The 19,039-nt window shown below is 31.4% G+C and overlaps 2 protein-coding genes across 2 annotated transcripts; one reads left to right on the top strand and one right to left on the bottom strand.

Moving 5' to 3' along the window:
• Positions 1–3,385: 3,385 nt before the first annotated feature.
• Paip2 (polyA-binding protein interacting protein 2) lies at positions 3,386–5,567 on the bottom strand. The gene is made up of 3 exons (XM_070642207.1): positions 5,413–5,567; positions 4,614–4,988; positions 3,386–4,548 (listed from the first exon to the last, which is right to left on the bottom strand). The coding sequence occupies exons 2-3, from the start codon at positions 4,925–4,927 to the stop codon at positions 4,455–4,457; spliced, it is 408 nt and encodes a 135-aa protein (XP_070498308.1). The 5' UTR covers positions 4,928–4,988; positions 5,413–5,567; the 3' UTR covers positions 3,386–4,454.
• A 4,969-nt stretch (positions 5,568–10,536) lies between these two features.
• LOC139091969 (uncharacterized) lies at positions 10,537–13,159 on the top strand. Its single transcript, XM_070642229.1, has 7 exons — positions 10,537–10,939; positions 11,020–11,104; positions 11,439–11,553; positions 11,616–11,906; positions 11,969–12,217; positions 12,465–12,908; positions 13,020–13,159. The coding sequence occupies exons 1-7, from the start codon at positions 10,935–10,937 to the stop codon at positions 13,157–13,159; spliced, it is 1,329 nt and encodes a 442-aa protein (XP_070498330.1). The 5' UTR covers positions 10,537–10,934.
• The last annotated feature ends 5,880 nt before the right edge of the window (positions 13,160–19,039 follow it).

The raw sequence follows: 19,039 nt of genomic DNA, 5'->3' as shown, positions 1-19,039 counted from the left end.
AATAAGCATAATGACTTCAATGGAAACTGTTGTTCATGTCCATCAATAAGTCCACCCTGAAAATAGCATTAATCAAAAAAATCAAGTTGTAGTAACAAAATTACATATAAAGTATTGTAGAATTGCTTTTTACGCATTTTATTCATTCGAATCAAGAATATTGTGAATTGATGTAGGAATTATTATGAGATCCATATATGACATATTTGAAGCCTTAATAATTTAGTTCTTGATGACATTATATCGATCGAATTGACATTTGAAATAAGAAGTATTTAAAAGAATAAGAATCTAATTTAAAAAGGTCTAAATTGAAAGAATTTGAACAGAACCTTACAATTTCAGTATTGAAAACATTTGTATTGTTTTCAAAAATTTGAATTTTTCGGCTTACGAATCAACAGACCCAAAAGTCGACTCGAGTTGTCTGAACTTTATGTTAAATTCGAGTTGACTTCGAGCCCTGCGAATCAGTCATTATTTAGAGATAAATCATAAAATTAGCAACTTAAATGAAGACAGATCAAGAATTCCGTTAAAAGTCAAAAATATTCAGAACCGTACAATTTATGACAAAATCAGAACATTTATATGGTTTTCAAACACTAAAACATAAGTAAAACCACATAAATTCCAATATTTTGAAAGAATCTTTTTAGAAAACAGTACAAATGTTTTAAATAGATAAATTATAAGGTTTTTGTATTGAAATTTCCATACTGATCAAAAATCCTTTTAATGTAAAATTTAAGGCTGTGCTGTCCAAACTATATGCCAACGAGTATTTTTGGAATTGCCATGAACAGTTTGCCGCGTGCGGTTTCGGTTGAGGCTTACCAACAAGATGAATGTGAAGTGGTGCAAATTAGTTTGGACAACGCTGATTTAAAGGAATGATGAACCAAATCATAGTTGTAAACGAGGGCACCTTCTACAGACAAAACCGTACAATTTTTTTTTAAAACCATACAAATTATCAAGAAATTATACAGTTTTTGTCGGTGAAAGATGCCTGTTTTGCAATTCTGAACCAAATAATCCTTAAAATCCACGTAGTATCCAAATTAAAGCTAGACCTATCCATTAGCTTTAAGAAATAAATAAATAATGATAAAAATCCATTCCATTTAATCAAAAAAAATAATCAAATCAAAGGACAAAATGATGATCAAAAAAGGAAACGGCACTGATGAAAGCTTCTCGTATTGTTATTAGTATCAAGATTAGAATTATTATTATTATTATTATTATTATAAGTATTGGTAGAGTGTTGAAAAGATGATGTAGAGGAACAGAAAAACAACAGAAAAAAGAAGAAATAATAAAAGATGTTATCAAAAAAAATACACTTAAGCATGACAACCTTTTCGTGTAGCTTTACTTTTATCCCTTTCTATTCCTTTCAGCGAAAATCCAGTATGATCTATTCAACATAACTGTGGTTACTTGCTTAAGGCATAAGAAATTTTGTGATAAGAATTGATGTTACCTTTTTTTGGAACTGACTTGAGGCTGTCCATTTATCAATGAATGAAATACCAGATGTGTTAATTATAAAAAGTAAAAAGAAAGGCGACAGAAGTGGATGGGATCCGTATACTTATAATCAAGGGTTTGTGCAATTAATTATGGGTGTCATTAAATTTATGTCAAGTCAGCATACAAAAAAAGAAGCTAAATGAAAGAATGATCATAACAATGTCATAGGCTTAAAAAGAGGTGAGACAAGACGACAGAAAGGTTCAAATCAAAACAGATGACACAAGTGAAGGTCGCAGCTGGTAAATAATGTGAATAAAATGGGGTTATTTATAAATTACGACTCCTTCTCTGTGCAGCCTTTGATTGTTCGCTTTGGAAATGGATTGGAGTCAGTCGTTAAGGTACATTCACGTCTTATTGTCAACGCGGCGACGTCAACGAGCCCTGACTACTAAATTGAACTGCTCGGCTTCAAAATTGAATTTTTTGTAACGATTAAGCAACTTCAGGTGCTTATTGAATTACTTACACTGGCTGTACCAATCAATTGTGTGGCTGGCAATCAATGTTCATGGCTTCTATCAGTAAGTGGCTGTTGCTGCTCGAGGTCAAAATCAAGTCAAAATAGATTTTTTTGCAACGATCAAGCAACCTTGTATGCTTATTTACTTACTTTGCACTCACTGGCTGTACAGAACAATTGTAATTCATGGTCACCTCCAGTAATCTAGTGGGCGGCTAAAGCTGGTCGTACAGATCAATTGTGGTTCATGACTCTATCAGTTAGCTGCTAAAGCTGATTCAATCGCTGACTTCCGTATGCCAACTACCAACAACAACTTCAGATCCACTACCCATAAATGACTCAATGTCACATACCGATCTTTAAGTTTGCAGCATCCAATGACATCACTTATAAACATCCCCAACAAGAATTCCATTACAGCCTTTTTATGGCCAATTGAAAGCGATTTTACCAGATTTTGCAATAATATATGGAGATGGAAGTGAATGAGCGACAAACGAGGCAAATATTTATTCACTGAATCAGTCTCGGGGAAAAGTATGTACTCGACGGAGGGAAGAAAAAATAGATTAGGACAATTCAATTTTCTATGGAACTGATTATGCTGAACAAATAACAAAAATTTTGTTTTTATGGGAAAATGATTCAATCTTGTGCAGAACTTTGAGTTTTATCGGCAAATTCGAGTAAGTTCCCATAGATATTTTTTACCACACAAATATGTCTACCGATAAACCACATAATTTCCATACACAGAATCCGCAAATGCCATACAGCTTTTTTTTTTTTCATCCCAGCACATTCTTCGGAAATACTCTGCATAATTTAATACGGCTGATTGCCTGACTAGTCGCTTGAGATGCTGGAAATGGAGCATGTTGAATGTGATTAATTTTTTAAAACGGTTGGTAGATCCATGTCATTAAATATTAATGCTTAGAATTAAATAAATATGCCCTATGTGTTAAGAAACATTCCTGGATTAAATAAATCTTAGGATTAAAAATCTGGTTTAAATAAATCTTAGGATTAATTTCTTTATTACTTACTTCCTTGACTGGGGCGCACGGGAACAATGCGGCGTTTTGAGACATCTGTAGACAGCTCTATATTTCGATAACTTCTGCCAGCTCAGGATATTCAGAAATTTAACGTCCTTCACATCCAATCCAGGAACTTTTCAGTCTAATTTCTGAATTAAATAAATCCAAGGATTAAAATTCCAAATTCTCAGGATTCACCAATTTTCAGCTGAAAGCTCTGCAATCTTCCCACATGAATATGCCACATAACAATGATTAAGATGTTTCCACATAAGTTTTACCAACTCATGTGATAAAAACGTTTAATGTCGTGAGGATTGAAAAAATGATTCCATTCAGATTATGTTCCTAAGCTTTTTTATGTTTTTATTTATGTTTTACCATATTTTATACTTTTTTTATCACATTTAAATTGAGTTTTTTTTATAATTTTTTTTTTATCTCATACTATCACGAATAAGTTAAGTATGCTACTGGTTCCTATCAGCCGATTATGAATCTTCAGGTAATAATTTTCAGGCGTTGGCTACCAAGTCAAGTCTATGAATTTTTTGGAACATCTTATGATACACAAGATTTCAACAAAAGGTCCAAGACTTGACATTTGGCTAAAACAGCAGTCTATGATACCAGAAGTGTCATGATCGGCTGATAAGTTACAGTAAAATTCATTTCAAAATGCATTTTGTCATTTTTTTGTATTTTTCCAAGAGGGAAATATTTGAGGAAAATGACGACAAGCCCAAGGCAGTTCAGGACTTCCTCAACTATTTGCCACTTGTATCTTTTTTTCATATAAATTAAAATGATGAGAAAAAACTATCTTAAAGCGTTCAATTTATTATCATAACATTTTTTTTGTTTAATAAGATTGACTTCATGACTGACTACATCTCAATCTTTTCGTTTTCTTAATTAATTTTAATAGTTTTTTTTTCGTATTTTTTTTTGTTTGATTTTCTTTTACGTAAAATGAAAAGAAAAAAATAATATTTGAGGACATTTTATGTGTTATTCTCATCTTAAATTAAGTTTTGTGGTCTATGGGCTTCCTTTCTATTAGCTTTTGAAGTTTTTATGATACTTCAGATTGAAGGAATTGACCACAAAAGAAAAAAAGTTACATTTTCCTCAACTTTTCAATTTTTCTTTCTTTCTTCAAATAAACAATTATCAACGTTCTTAGTTATTTTTCTTTTAGAGTATGAAATAGTACTATATAGCTACGTGTAGTTGCAGAACTGAAAAAATTTATGGTATAAATTTGATTATATTCAAATGTTAAATGATGAAGAAGGAAGGAGTTAAAGTCGTTAATGTAAAAAAAAGAAGAGGGTGGAAGAATGTGATGTGTTATAATTTATAGATTTGGTTTCATTATGTTATATACGAGTTGGATTCAATTATATATGTATGTACGTCAATACAGCATCTGATGGAAAGAACTCCTCAGCGAACGGATTTAAATTTGATTTTTGTGCTAATGCAGACAGAGATCTATAAGAAATAACAAAAATAGATATTTTATCACAAAATATGATAAGATAACAACTGCTGCTTACTCTTTGTGCTGCTCTACTTCAACCTGTGTGATTTCGTCAAGTAATAACATCTCGCTCATTGCTTCCATACATTGATTTGCTAACTCTTCTTCCTCAAGTCTTCTGATCTCTTCTTGTTCAAATTCCTGTTCATTCTCCATCCATAAATAATCATTCCATTCACTAGACTCATCTATCAAATTATACTCGTCATCTGACTCGTCGTCTTCAATATCATAGTCTGCGTCTAAGTCTGGAATTTCTACTGGCACTTCTGTCGTAAAATTTCCTGTTGAACCCATGAAATTTGATGGCGGTAATCTCTCAATACACATGATTATTCCTTATTTTTTACTATTTTTTTTTTCACTCTTTTTGCGAAAAAAATAAACAACACTGCAACGAGTATTGAAAAATATAAATTTAATAAGAAGAAAAGCAATGATTATTCTGTTTTATTATTATTTTCACGTTTTAACTTTGTGTTGTACACAAGCTGATTCTCATACTTTTAGAAAAATAAACTCAAGAATACAATGTTGTTTCACAATATTCTGCGCCACTGCTTAAAATGTTTCTTTTTTCAAAATAAAGAAATCTTTAATTTGATATTATTTGCTTACACACTTATCAAGTACATGCAAATTTGTATAATAAACAATTATTCCGTGATTTCGGAGTCTTATCGGAAGTGTATAGACAATTTTTTCGCAATAATATTTATTCTTCTTGATTATCAAGGCACAACTTTTTATGGATCAATTTTTCATCACAAATCTTGAGTTTTCCTTACAATTTTCACTTTTTTTGTATTTCTTACCTGATAATTTAAAGTAATGCAGCCGAAAAGTGTTCTAATTTGTTAATTATACTGCCTTTTGCCAAAAGTTTTGTTATTTGCGATGGACAAAAATTTTGATTTACTAACACTAATGCATTTGCGCAACTAGAGAGATGTTTATTGAGTTTATATGCTTATAGGCGCATTCGTCCCTGATGAAATTTAGAAATCTACTTCATATTGAATCAGTAAATTTAATTAAATGTTGACTAGTTGATATTAATTAAATCATTTTCAATATTTAGAAACTTCTTAAAATCTAACGGTCAATTAAATTTTGAATTTTCGCATCATTTTAGCTTCTTTTTGAGCTTTTAATATTTTTTGGAATTTTATTTTAGCTTTAAATTTTGAATGCTCATTTTTTAGTCAATTTTAATTATCAATTACACAGCAGACTGTCGGATTAAATATGAACATTAGCACATTCAACATAAGGAAATCAATTTAAAATGAGCAAGTGAATTGAGCAACTTCATTGAATTATTTTCAAGGTTTTCTGGACTATGACTCATATATTTTTAAAATTATATATTTTACAATTAAATTAATCTTATCAATAAATCATTTATCAGCATGATTCATGAATGAAACGTAAAATACTGAGAATAACAAACCTGAAGTTGGCTTCAAATATTTGAAAATATTTTAGCCGTTAGGAAAGAGCTTTTAAAAAAGCTCAAAGCTCTCCTGTTTTTACGTTTAAATAATTGTATGACAATTTTATTACCTTTATCACGCTACTGAAACTTTGAAATTATAAAATTACACCATACACACATATGTTCATATAGTCATTTCCTGAAAAATCTACATTAAACATTTTCCTTCATACCACCCTACCTCCTACATACCCCATTCATTTATTTATTTCTAGCATTAATTCTATCTATACTTTTTTTCCTCGTGTATATGTCCGTTTCCGAATGAATAGAATAGAATAGGAAAAGGAAAAAAAAAATATGTAATTGTAATAGATAGATAGTAAGTAGCATGCGACCACTACCTAAGTCAAACTCATCAGTTATTTGTTTGACGCAAACTTGAATGTACTACAAAAAAATTGGATATCGCGATCTAATATCGAGAAATCGTAGTATAATTTAAATGGAATTACGAAATGACACATGCTGAATATCTTAATTTAAGAATATAAAATAGTTAAAAAAATAATAATTTGAAATTGAAATAAAAAAAAAAATTGAAAGTGAAAAAAAAAATCGATTAATAAAAAAAGGAAGTTATTTATATGGAAAAAGTTGTAAGCTACTTACTCAATGTACATCAATATGATACATAACGTGCATTAGTGAAGTATAAATAAGTAAAAAAAATATAAAAGAATAAGACAGAAAGTTTATTTCTTCATATTTAATTCGATTGGGGTTGTTCATAAGTGACGTCCATAGAATACCCGAGTGGAACAGAGTGCGATTAGTCGATCGAGTGGCTACTTATAAATTTGCTCGAACAGTCAAGGAGCATTCTTATGAATATTCATGAATATACTCATAAGCACGCTCATTTAGGCGAGTATGCTCAATGTCTGTTATGTCTTGACATTGGTTAAGATTGTCAATAGGCAAACGATCGACTAAACGTAAATCCCGAAGTGCAGAACCGAGTTGGCACAGCTACGTCGCCGTATCAACAGAAAGACGCAAAGTTGTTTTAACGGCAAATTTTGACTCATATTTATGAAGAATAATGCAATTCGCTGGATTCTGCAGCTCGGGATCACACCTTTTTCCAGAATAACCGGAGTTTTAGAGGCATAGTCTTATACTGAATAATATAAATCGGTTGATCAATAAAGAATTCGGCCCGAGAACGGCGTGATTCTGTTTTGGTGTCAGATTCGATTTCAATCCGACACCATACCAGAGTCGCGCTAGGCTGATGCCGGATTCTGGATCGATTAACCGAATTGTGCTGATCTAGAGCTTTTCCAATTGTATTGAAGTGTCACACAGCATCAGACCCAAACGACAAGATGCGATGCACTGCATTTTTCGACGTAAATATGAGTCAACCCTCGCCCTTACGACGACATCAGAACAACTTTGCGTCTTACCGTTAAAACGGCGAGGCGACGATACCAAACGAATAAGCTGTGCATCTCGGAAGAAGTGCAGCTTCGAAAATTAGACATCATTTATGAACGGCCACTTTTCCACCTTCATTGTTAAGAGTCGACAATACACAGAATTTATAGTACATACAGCACAAATATATCGCTATGGATCAATAAAATTCATTCAAATATTTGCTTGACTGATAATAAATCCATATAAAGGAGAAGAAAAGTAATATCATTGACATTGAATATCAATAATTTATATCCGATTATTACAAGTATTCAATTGTTATGAATATTGATGATCCCGACATTATCTGTTACAATAAACTACATAATACTTCAATTGGATAATTGAATACATTGCTGAAACATTCATGAGACTGATTGAATAGGACACAAAAAGGAGGCAAAAAGAGAGAACTACGGACATAAGAATTTCCCCATCAATATTAATTACTAATTCAAGTAGAACTTTCAGCTACAGTTTTTAGTTGTCGTTGTTCCTTTTTTTGTGTCATGCGTGCGTATAGTCGTTCGTGCATGTTAAATAAGAACAAAAGTGAAAAAAGAACAAGAAATAAAAATGTAATTTGTGGCTCGTCTGTCTGGACAACAAAGACAAATAGACAGACACATGTTTATACATGTAACAAATGATAATACATTACTTCCATTTCATTCTGTTCCTTCCTTCATTCCAACCCCCTAATATTTTTTTATGTCCATCTTCGTCACTACAATACTATTAAAGTTGTTGCATAAAAATTGAAGTGTCTATGTGTTAGACATAAAAATACGAACTAAAAGCTAAAGCATGTGGGCACAGAAAGTTTGGGAAGGAAAATAAAGTTCTATTATAAGCCTTGTCGGCATTAAAGTTTCATCTCGATTTCTGAATCTTTTGAAGAATTTATTGCTACATATTATAATGTATTTTGATGGATGTAGAATTGGAATTGGGTGATGGAAGGTCAGCGATGCTCTTGAAATTGTCAATATTTTGATGATTTTGATGTAGCGAGTTATTTTGGATACAAGTTGATTTGGTGGCATGTGGTGTAAGACTGAATAATGTAAAAGATTCTGATTACTTCCATTTAAATAGCTCGTGCCAATTTTTTAAAATATTTGTCAATAGAGGACTGAGTGGCATTATGCTGCGATCAGCCATATGCAAAAGTTAAATTCAGTCGTTAAAATGTCGTAAGGGCAACTTTGGATATTACTGTTAATACAGTGACGTAGTGAGGGCTAGCAAATACGATGTGCTATTTTGGATGAAGCAGATAATTAGTGTCGCCATACTTCTCCCGACACACCTAAGATTGAGTTGCGACACAGTGGTATTGTGTTTCTGAAACTATGTTTCGCAACACACTAGTGCTTCGTCAGTCTTCAAGAGATACGCAATTGCGTCGCGGAGCATACTTTGATTAACACTGTAATTAAGTATGAAACCGGAGTGGTAAACAATAGTTGTCATTTTGACGGTAGTACATTAGGTCTATAAATTGCTCATATGGAACCCTTGCGATAATATCCAGCTCATTTTGCGACAATATAAGATTTTCCTCATCACGATGCTCGGAAGATTAGCTTGAGAAATGCCAACATTTGTTGAAATCGGACGTCATAAGCAGTCCATATACCTAATGTTTATGTAGCAATTTTTTGTTAAATTTTTGTGTGGGATAGGTAAATTAGATATTTTCGATTTAAAACCAATTTACCTTAATCATGCTATCTATCTGTTAATGACATTTACTAAATCAAATAACGTTGGCATTTCATAATTCTGATAGATATCCTTAAAGTGCTTTGAATTTGTTACTTTTCTTATTCTAATAATGTAAAGTTTGTGTGAATTTTTGAAAAATTTATCATTTCAAATTTTCATTCAAAAGCTATCTTGGTTGCATCTTCATGCTGTAGTGAAGAATTTTCTCTACTCAGATCGATTGCTTTACAACTTTATAAGATTAAGTCACTAAAAAATGTAAAAGATGTTTATTGTTTGACAATAGAAAACAATTCTTAAGAGGAAGGGGTTTGAAACTATATAAAACGAGAAAAAAGGGATATAAAGCTATTTTATTTGCATAATAGTTCAAATATTCCACGACCGTTGATAAATTCTCAACATATGTTCAAATATTGAGTAATTTCAAGCACTTAACAGGAACATTAAAATAACATTTAATTGTGGATAAACATTACACATTTACTTCCTGTAATAAAACTTAATCTTCATCAAGTAATATTTAAACAAAGCGTCCCTGAAAGAAATATTAGTAGCAGCACATGTCGAATAAATGACCCAACAAAAAATATGAACATGAACTTGAGCTTTTAAAAGTTTAATCGTGTTATCTTGCTAAACAAGCTATGAATTTTTGAAAATTTTCAAACAATAGACTCAAGTATAATAAAGGATTCATATAAGAACTAGAACATATTGTGTAAATACAGTTCCGAAAAGGTCATGGGCCAAATAATGTAAATATCGTAGACATACATTCTCAAAGTAAAGTGAATTCCGCAGCACATAATAAAAGGATGTACGTACTCACATTCATGCATAAGCCATTAAATTCCCTTAACATACGACTTTTATATTTTGGAGCATGTCTTGTAGAACCCCTGCCTTGCATAAAAGCAAAACATTACCTCGTTAAAAATTTATGCATAATATAATGACCATCGACGAAAAAAGAAAAGAAAGAGTTCAGAAGAGGACTTATCCAAGGAATGTTTTTTTTTTTTGTTCTCGGAATAAAAAATTCAATTTGTTGTCCTGCCTTCTTTTGCTTCTTATTCACAATTTATATTCGGAATGGATATTCGATTCAGTCTATTGTCGATATTGGAAGTAGAAGCAAAGGCATGAAGGACGATAGATAGAAAAAAATAAACTTATTGTGAATAATATCTTATTTATTATTAATCAATTTGCATTGATATATTTTGCGATATCACGATAACCAGTTGAATTAAATTATGTATAGACTCTGTAGCATGTAGCTGATGTACTTAAAATCTGTGTAAATAGACGAAACGGAAAAGGAAATCGATTGGATTTGAAGAAATTAAGGAATATAATCAAGTGTCATAGGTGCATTTAAATTGCATATGGATTAAAAGATGTAACAGAAGTGGAATTAACAATCTAAAGGATATAGACATAAGATATCATGTGAAAAGTATAATGTGACAAATTGTGGACAGTGTTGACAAATGAAATTAGATTTAGTACATTAAAATTCAATGATATTGTGATTTTGTCGAGAGCTTTTTAAAAGGAAATTCGATATTTGATTAATAAGTTAATCATCGGCACATGTCGTTAAAATAATAATGAATTTATCGAATTTTTGGAAATTTTCATGGTGAATGCTTCAAGGAATCGAATTAATAATTTCATATGCTGTAAATATTCTTTTTTGGAATTTACGTGAAAAAAACTTTTAATTTTACCGAAAAAAATATTTATTTTTAATTTTTGTCAGTACTGGAGCTCAATGCAATGGAGTTTGTGAATGTCCGAACGCAAATGGTCGTGAAAGTTGTGGAAAAATTATCAATCTTAATGACGTAAGTTACAAAAAATGCGTCATTATTGTGCGACACGAATGGAGAAAGCTCTGCTTCGGAGCTTTTAATGCTCGACTAAAAAGCTTTTAACGCTCGGCTAAGAAGCTTATAACGATCAACTTAGGAGCTTTTAACGCTCGGGAAGGAAGCTTTCAACGCTCGAATTATGAGCTTTTAACGATCGGTTAACGAGCTTAAAACGCTCGTCTAAAGTTTTGGAGCTTTTAAAAATTTCGAGGCGATTTCGGTTTGGCGCCAATAAAAAAGCTTTCTCCGTTTGTGTCGTTCGGAACCTCCTCTAATTTTGGATATTTAACTTCCAATTCTTCAACAGGAAAATGATTGTTTTTTGGTGGGCCAAATATCATTCGAATGTAAGGAGGCTAAATGCCAATGTGCGGATGGATTCAATCAAAGATTCTCGAACGTTTGTCGTAGGGAGTCAATACGTTAGTATCAATATCTAGTGCCTTAAAACCTCATCTCATTATATTCACAATATTTTTTTTAGAAAACGAACCCTTCAATATCGACTCCATTGAGCTTAGTTCGATAGGTGCCGAGACAAATTCATTATGCACATCCGTTGGTACTCAAACTCCATCCGTTAAAGATGCAACAATCCAAACAACACACAGTCTTGAAAGTCTCACTGCAGAAAGTCCATCCGATTTAAATTTAAAATTTAGCTCGTTTTCCAATAGACGTATACGAAATTATATTAATTATAGTAAATTAGTTAATAGTGAATTTACAAAAACCTCCAGCATCGAATCGTCTTTTAAAGACGAAAGCACACAATGTAAGCTTTATTTTTGAGCTTTTAAAAGCTTTTCTAACAACTTGTTCTTTATTTTGTTACAGTTGGTGAATCATGTGAGTCTGAAAATAAATCATGGTCGGGTCATAAACACAATTATTGTCGAAAATCAATTTGTCATTGTCAAGATCCATTTTATCCAAAGGATGAGATATGTAAAGATGATTTAAGTGATGTTGCTGAGGATGAAATTTGTTATGGCAATGGACATGTTAATTCAAAAGCACACAAATGTTTCCACTGTAAAAGTGATCACTTCTATTATCCTGAAACAATGAATAGTTTTTCTAGAAGTAAGTATTGCGTGACTATTGGAACAATTGTCAATCTGCTTTGCTTTGCGTCATATGATGCAAAATATTAATAACTGAAGCAACAGTTTTCGCATCTAAATTCAAATTTCAACCTAGTTTTTGCATCATTTGATCAAGTTTGTCAATAAAAAAGAGTTTCTAGACTGAAATAAGGCCGATTGACATTTAACCAACATTAAACATTTGTCAGTCTACTCTAATAATAATTTTGTTCTATTATTTTTAGGAATTTCCTCGGGACTACATTCACACGCAAATCAATATTTACCATTTAGTCCAATCTATTACGACAAACAATCATCAATCATTTGTCCCTGCTATAATTTATTAAGATTTAACCCAGTTATTGAGAAATGTGATTTTAAGCATGAGAATGAGCAATGCACTGATAAATTTCAAGTTAACAACATCAATAATAACAAATTATTTGATAATAATTCACAAAGAAGCACTTTGGATTATAAAGACAATTTTAATGCACAACAGTTGAAAATACAGCAACTGCAGAAGCAGTACAGCTTTGATGAATCAAAAATTCAAGTTGAGAACGAACCAATCAATAATCGTGCCTTTGCAAACGATGAATATAAGGTAGAAATATTAGATGAGAAAGCTATGAAAAGTCAAATCAAAAGTGATTATACATACAATGATAAGGATTTAGAGAAAGGTAATTGATTCAAAATGTTTGAATTGAGCTCTAACTTTGGTTACAAAACTGAAACATCCAGTTGTATCTAAAAGATCCAGTTAAACTAAATATATTCTTATTTTTCTTCAGAACCGGATTTTCCCGAAGAGATCGAACAATCAAAGCCACTTTTGGGTGATAAATCGTTTAGTATGGATAGGAAAGGTAGGCTTACCAATATTAGATCTCTAATAATTCTATTCAAATCCATAATTTTCTCTTATAGATGAAAATGTCAGTACCTCAAAAGACAGTGTTGCTGTTGGAGACGAAGCAGCAAATAACGAAGAAGCTACAACAGAGTGTGCAAATGGATGCCATTGCCATCAACATGATTATGCACCAATTCGAGCGCGACCAAGCAAAAAAAGTAAATTTTCACTATTTTGAAATATGAAAACCATACAATTTCTATATATTGCTTTTGTGAGGTTTTAATCAACTCCAAATTCGATTTCAGAATCTTCCAGTACAAGTCCATTGAAAGTAATAACATTACTACTGTTTGCTTCAGCATTCCTCATAACAGGTTCTGCTTTAAAAGATGCATATTATCCGTAAACAGTTCCTGAATACGGTTCACTACATGAAATAAAGCAATAAATATTATTAACGTTATTGAGAATTGTTATTATACACATTTTAAATTTTAATCTAAAAGCAATTCTAAGAACAAAAAAAATTTGAAACACTTTTACGGTTTATTTTTTATTTTTCTTGTTACTCATCTAAATAAATAAATAATTAATTAAATTAAGCTTGTTCAAAACCTTAATGAATAAAATAAATAAATTAATAAGCAAACTTTGATCGTCAACAAAAAGGACATATAAATAATATAATATAATGTAGAAGTAAAGAAGAAGAAAAACTTGTTATGGAGAGCAACGAAGAATAATAATAAAATAAACTTAATGAACAAAGCTTGTGTAAGCTCCTTCCATTTTCATCATCAATTATTTTTTGGGGTCGCTAAATTCTATGAATAATTAGTGCTACATATTCTAAATTTATTCTTATATTTTTCAATTTTTCACGTGCTTTAAGACATCATTTGTAGTATGTCTGCTTTTTCAATGAGTTTGTTATTATGCTCCATCACGAAAGAAGCTTTATATTTCGATAAGGTGTGTAATTTCCCTAACCTTAAAGTGTATTGTATTTTGTTGCTCAAAATTTTTGTTTACATTTTTTAAATGTTGATTTTCTTAACAATTTATTCTTCTGGATCTATGTTCTTTGTCATTTTATTGATCTTTGGTTAGTAAATGAGTTAAAGTTTAGGTTTAAACTAATTAAAAATGGTTAAAACTAATGAAAAGTTAAATTTTTGAAATTAAGTTTTTAAAGTTAAGTTTTCTTTTCGTAGTGACGATTTTGTTTCAAATTAAGGTCTAAAAGTCAATATTACATACCCGAAAGGCACAATGATCCATATGCCATCGGTTTGAAAGCTTTACGGAGTTCCGAATTCATTTAAATTCCAAATACACTAAATATTGTTGTTATTACCGATTTTATTTATTTACTTCCAATATTACACCAAACACCCTTTAATTCTCATTTGTAAAGCTCTAATCTCCAGAAAACGGAAAGACAAACAAAAAGAAGAATCAAATTTACAGACATTTTTATTCTAACCTCAAAATCAAATTAAAAGCAATTATTCTTAATTTTTCTAAATATAACCATTAATAAGCCATTATCATCCGGAAGCAGAATTATCCACTTTGACAAAATCGTCAACAAAACAAGAAGTCTAAATATAAATTCTCAGTAAATCCATTAATTTCATTTTAGGCACTAACATTATTTGGTTCTCAAAACTTTCAGTTTTTTTGTCTATAATTGAAGCTATGACGGAAATAAATAATTTTCTCAACTAAATTATGATAACACAATATCATTGGCAATGAATACTAATTTAAGAAATTATAATAAATTATGTAAAATTGGTAAGAAGCCATTAGTTACCACCTTATGCTAATGCGATACGACAGTTTTCGGATGTGATTACAGCTAAAATGTATCGCAAGTACATAAACAATTAATTTATCAAACTTGAATCGGTGAATTAAGTTCGCAAATTTTCTGCGGCAATGACCATTTCTTCTTCACAGTCATAAGCTTTTCCATTTTATGCATAAGCAATGAAGATACATAATAAATAGCATACTCTATGTAAAGTCACGCAAACAATTAATGATGTGGGTAAATTTGTAGGTTATAAAATATTTGGAAAATATTCAAATACACGTTTTTATTACCCAAAATTGCACTGCACGGTTGACAAATGAAGCCGAAAGTGGTCTCTCTATTCCTTTGAGATTTTATGTATTATATAAAAAAAAGTAAACGATTGCGTGTTACATATCAATTGACTTTTCCAAGGGGACGTTCTTAAATGACGTCCATGAAAAATGTCCTTTTTGGGGCTTAGGAATCGGCTCAAAGCTTTAGATGTATTGCCGCAAGAATTTCTTGCGTCATATGTTAACACCCCTTTTATCAGTGACATAGAAGCAGAAATGAAGGGGGAGAGGGGAGGGTTGGGTGCAACACCATACAAATTACCAAGAAATTATACGGTTTTTGTCTGTGACAGTTGCCTGTTTTGCAACTCTAGTTGGGTGTGTAGAAACCCACAAAACCACCTTTATCCCCTGAGTGCGTATAGAAAATGGGTATTCAAGAGGTTGGGGTGGCGGCTGCTACACACCTCACCCCTACCTCCTGAATATCCCCTCTGCTTCTTAAATACATAGCCATAAAATTTCATACTCATCCACCAGCCAGCCATTTACCAAATAACACTCACAAACATTTCATCAATAAAATTTTTTACGTAATTGAACTTAAGGCGTTCATATTCCTTTATGTCTGACGTCATAGTTTGTGTGCTAGCTCAGTTTTACGGTTTTAATGTCGTTCGGAAATGAGGTAGCACAAATATCTACAATGTAAATGTATCCAATACTTTTCATTCTTTTTACTACGACGATAGATTTAATTGGTATGAAGAAGAAAGGCTCAATATCAAATTTCATTGAATGTGTGATGATGAATTACTGCACAACGTTTGATATTCAGGTGGTGTGGGGGGTCTCAAATTGATGGAATAGATAGATTAAAATTATGGATAGATGAAATTGATAGTGTTTGTGTTAGTGACTAAATGAATACTTACAAATTCGGTAAACAATGTGTGGATAATTGTCATATCAAGTACGGTTAATAAGGTATCATAACATAACCGAATCATTAGATCAGTATGTTATAAATGCGATCGGTAAGCCATACCAAAAAACAGTTAAGTGGCTCTGAGAATTATAGTCAAAATGCTTTGCTCAAATTTGATGTGGTAACTCGATGGCCGTCGGTTCGAATCCTACTGTTCCCAATTTTGTCATTTTTCAGAATCTTTAACTTCTTAATGAACTCGATATTGAGACGACGTGGAAGCTTTGGCAAATATTGGATTAAAGGACGAGTCAGAAACTTTGAAGTTTTAATAGGCATACAGACATATAGACCCAATACATTTGTTTCTGTCTACTTAGACAAGTAGCACCAACAACATCTTATTTTGTGGCTACGTTAATGATTATGGCCGAAATGTCTTAGATGTTATCAGTTTGACGGTGGAGCTTGTATAGAGCCAGAACGGCATCTTGTTCCCGAACAACTAGATGCCCGCTACTTCTCCGTACCGACAGCATAACATCAAACTGACATGATGTGGCTCTGGCAGCATTGTCAGGATTTAAGCTAAATTAAACTTTTTAAAGAGTAACCCTTGACTTGACTACTACGTCATTCGCGATAGCCATTTTTATACAATGTAACTCTAAAGATCCCATAACCTAAAATTAAGAAATTTGAAATATTCATTTACTAGAGCTTTCGAAAGCTTTCAAGCTTCAAAGTCATTACAATTATGATTTTCTTGTTTGCCTTAACAAGAATGACCACTAAACATGCATTTTAAAGAATGCATCATGCCTTTCTTCACGCTATTACAAAATTTAAATGGATAATTCTGATGAAAAGTAGTCCAAGAGCAAACATTGTTACTTAAACCTGATACTAAGGACATGCATTGCATCAAATGCGCATAAAAAACCTTAAACCTGATAAAATAATCACAGCAACCAAGATTTTTTGTGCAAAAAAATTCTTTAATATTTTTTTTATACTTGCGTGTGTGCAAAGCACAAGAAGCAATCAACAATGGCCAGTCTAATTAAGAGTTACAATAGAAAACCAAAAGAGTAAGAATTTCAATTTCCTTTTCCATATTTTTTTCTGATTTTCATCATTTTATAATTTTTCAAGTGTCTCGTCCTCTTCCCTAATGTCAAAATCCGAAGTGTCAGCGTCGGAACTTTCATACCTCAAAGCAGAAGTATGGTCATTGCAAAATAAATTAAGAGACGAGAAGATTAACACTTGTAATTTGAGTGAATCTTTTAGGATTGTAGCTAATGAAAAGTATGAATTGCTGGAAGAGCTTACAAGACGGAATTTGTTGATTTCTGAAATTTATGATAAGCTGGATCATGAAAGGTTTGTAATGTTTACTTATTTACTTACATTACTCGATGTTTACATCAATTGTGATATGTGGACTGCCTCAGTTGTCACTGGCTTCCGCTTGTCTATTGCTGTCAGTAGCTTCGCTCCTCTATTTAATTCCATTTATTATTTGAGGTTATCTAAAGATTAATGCTTTTTTTTAGAGAAATCAATAACATCCTCATGAATGAAATAGAAGAACTACAGGAACAATGTGATAAGAATCAGACTATAATGGTAAGTGTAGAAATATCAAGTGTAGAAAAGGTCAAATGATGAATATTTTATTTGTATTGTGTGAATTAAGATTGATATTTTACAGGAACAAGCTGTTATTCAAAATGTTGAGTTAAAAAGAAGTCTGATTGAGGCAAATGAAACAATACATCAAATGGGTATAGTCTATCTGAAACTTAAGGAATATAACCCTTGACATTTTCCGTACTGAGGTTCCGTACTAAAGTATAAAGCATAAGAAGTAAAAAATAAAAAAGGAAAAAATCAAAAAAGTGTGATAAAAAATAAAATAAAGGAATTTTCACTGTCTGCCTTTCTTGATAACGCTTTTTGTAGCTCTACAATTGACTCCACAAATTCTATGTTTTTGGTTTTTTCTAACATGCAAGGAAGTCATAAAGAAAAAGCTCTTTCTTTTCTTGTTCATAAAACTTACGCCTGACGTCGTCGATTTTGTTTTGTTTTTTTTCACCTATTGTTTTCGTCTTGACTGTGGTAATTCATTGTAACCACTAATTGTTGCTTTTGGTCACTCAATAGAAACCTTCAATTTTATTTGTGAAAAGCTCACAATTTTTTTTTTTTTCTCTTTTACTGCTTTTTGATAAAAGAAAGAAAAACATGAACATCATGAGACATTTTTTCATGTTTTTAATGACCAAGTTATGATGTATTTTAGTTGATTGATGAATGGAACGTGAACGCATATTTGAAGAATTTTATATTTTAAAGATTTTTAAGCTTTAAACTGTCAATTTTGATTTGAAATTTTCGCATCATTTTTGCATCTTCAAATTCAAATATTTTTTGACCGTTAGAAATCCAAAGCTTTTGAAAGCTCATTGGACATAATGAAAAGCCTTCAAATAGGATATGAATTTTAAGGAACAAACAAATTCATATCGTGCAAAAACTAAAATCATATAAAATTAGTGACCTTTACAAATATTCAGTACAACTGATTATATAAATTCCAATAAATTATAGACTAAACTTTCGACGTTCAATTTAAAGCATTTTGCTTTTCTTGAACGCATTCTTCAGCATAGATTGCATGCACAATATATTTTTTATTTCTTTTATACAAGACCAATTCTAATGTTTTGATTACCGACCTTAAAGTCCACGATACATAAGTTATAATTGCAATGGAAGTAGTGAAAAATTTATAAACTCATGAGAATAATTTCATAAAAGAAAGTGAAAAAGTAATTTGCCATATACAATGTACTTTCTTGCCTGCTTCAAAGTAGGTGGGTCAATGTCGATTCCTTTCCTTTTCAGACCAAGTAGGAGAA

The sequence above is a fragment of the Chironomus tepperi genome, unplaced genomic scaffold, assembly GCF_022539635.2.
Source record: "Chironomus tepperi strain 1889 unplaced genomic scaffold, CSIRO-AGI_Ctep_v1 contig_269, whole genome shotgun sequence".
Classification (NCBI taxonomy): Eukaryota; Metazoa; Arthropoda; class Insecta; order Diptera; family Chironomidae; genus Chironomus; species Chironomus tepperi.
Note: the sequence above shows the minus strand (reverse complement) of the source record. Positions and strands in the feature narration are given on the sequence as shown.

Coding starts and splice junctions, on each gene's coding strand:
- Paip2 (XM_070642207.1), bottom strand. CDS start 4,927: ATGTGTATTGAGAGATTACCGCCATCAAATTTCATGGGTTCAACAGGA. Junction 4,549..4,613: donor GAAGTAGAGCAGCACAAAGA/GTAAGCAGCAGT, acceptor TATTTCTTATAG/ATCTCTGTCTGCATTAGCAC.
- LOC139091969 (XM_070642229.1), top strand. Junction 11,907..11,968: donor TAAAGACGAAAGCACACAAT/GTAAGCTTTATT, acceptor ATTTTGTTACAG/TTGGTGAATCATGTGAGTCT. Junction 12,218..12,464: donor AATGAATAGTTTTTCTAGAA/GTAAGTATTGCG, acceptor TATTATTTTTAG/GAATTTCCTCGGGACTACAT.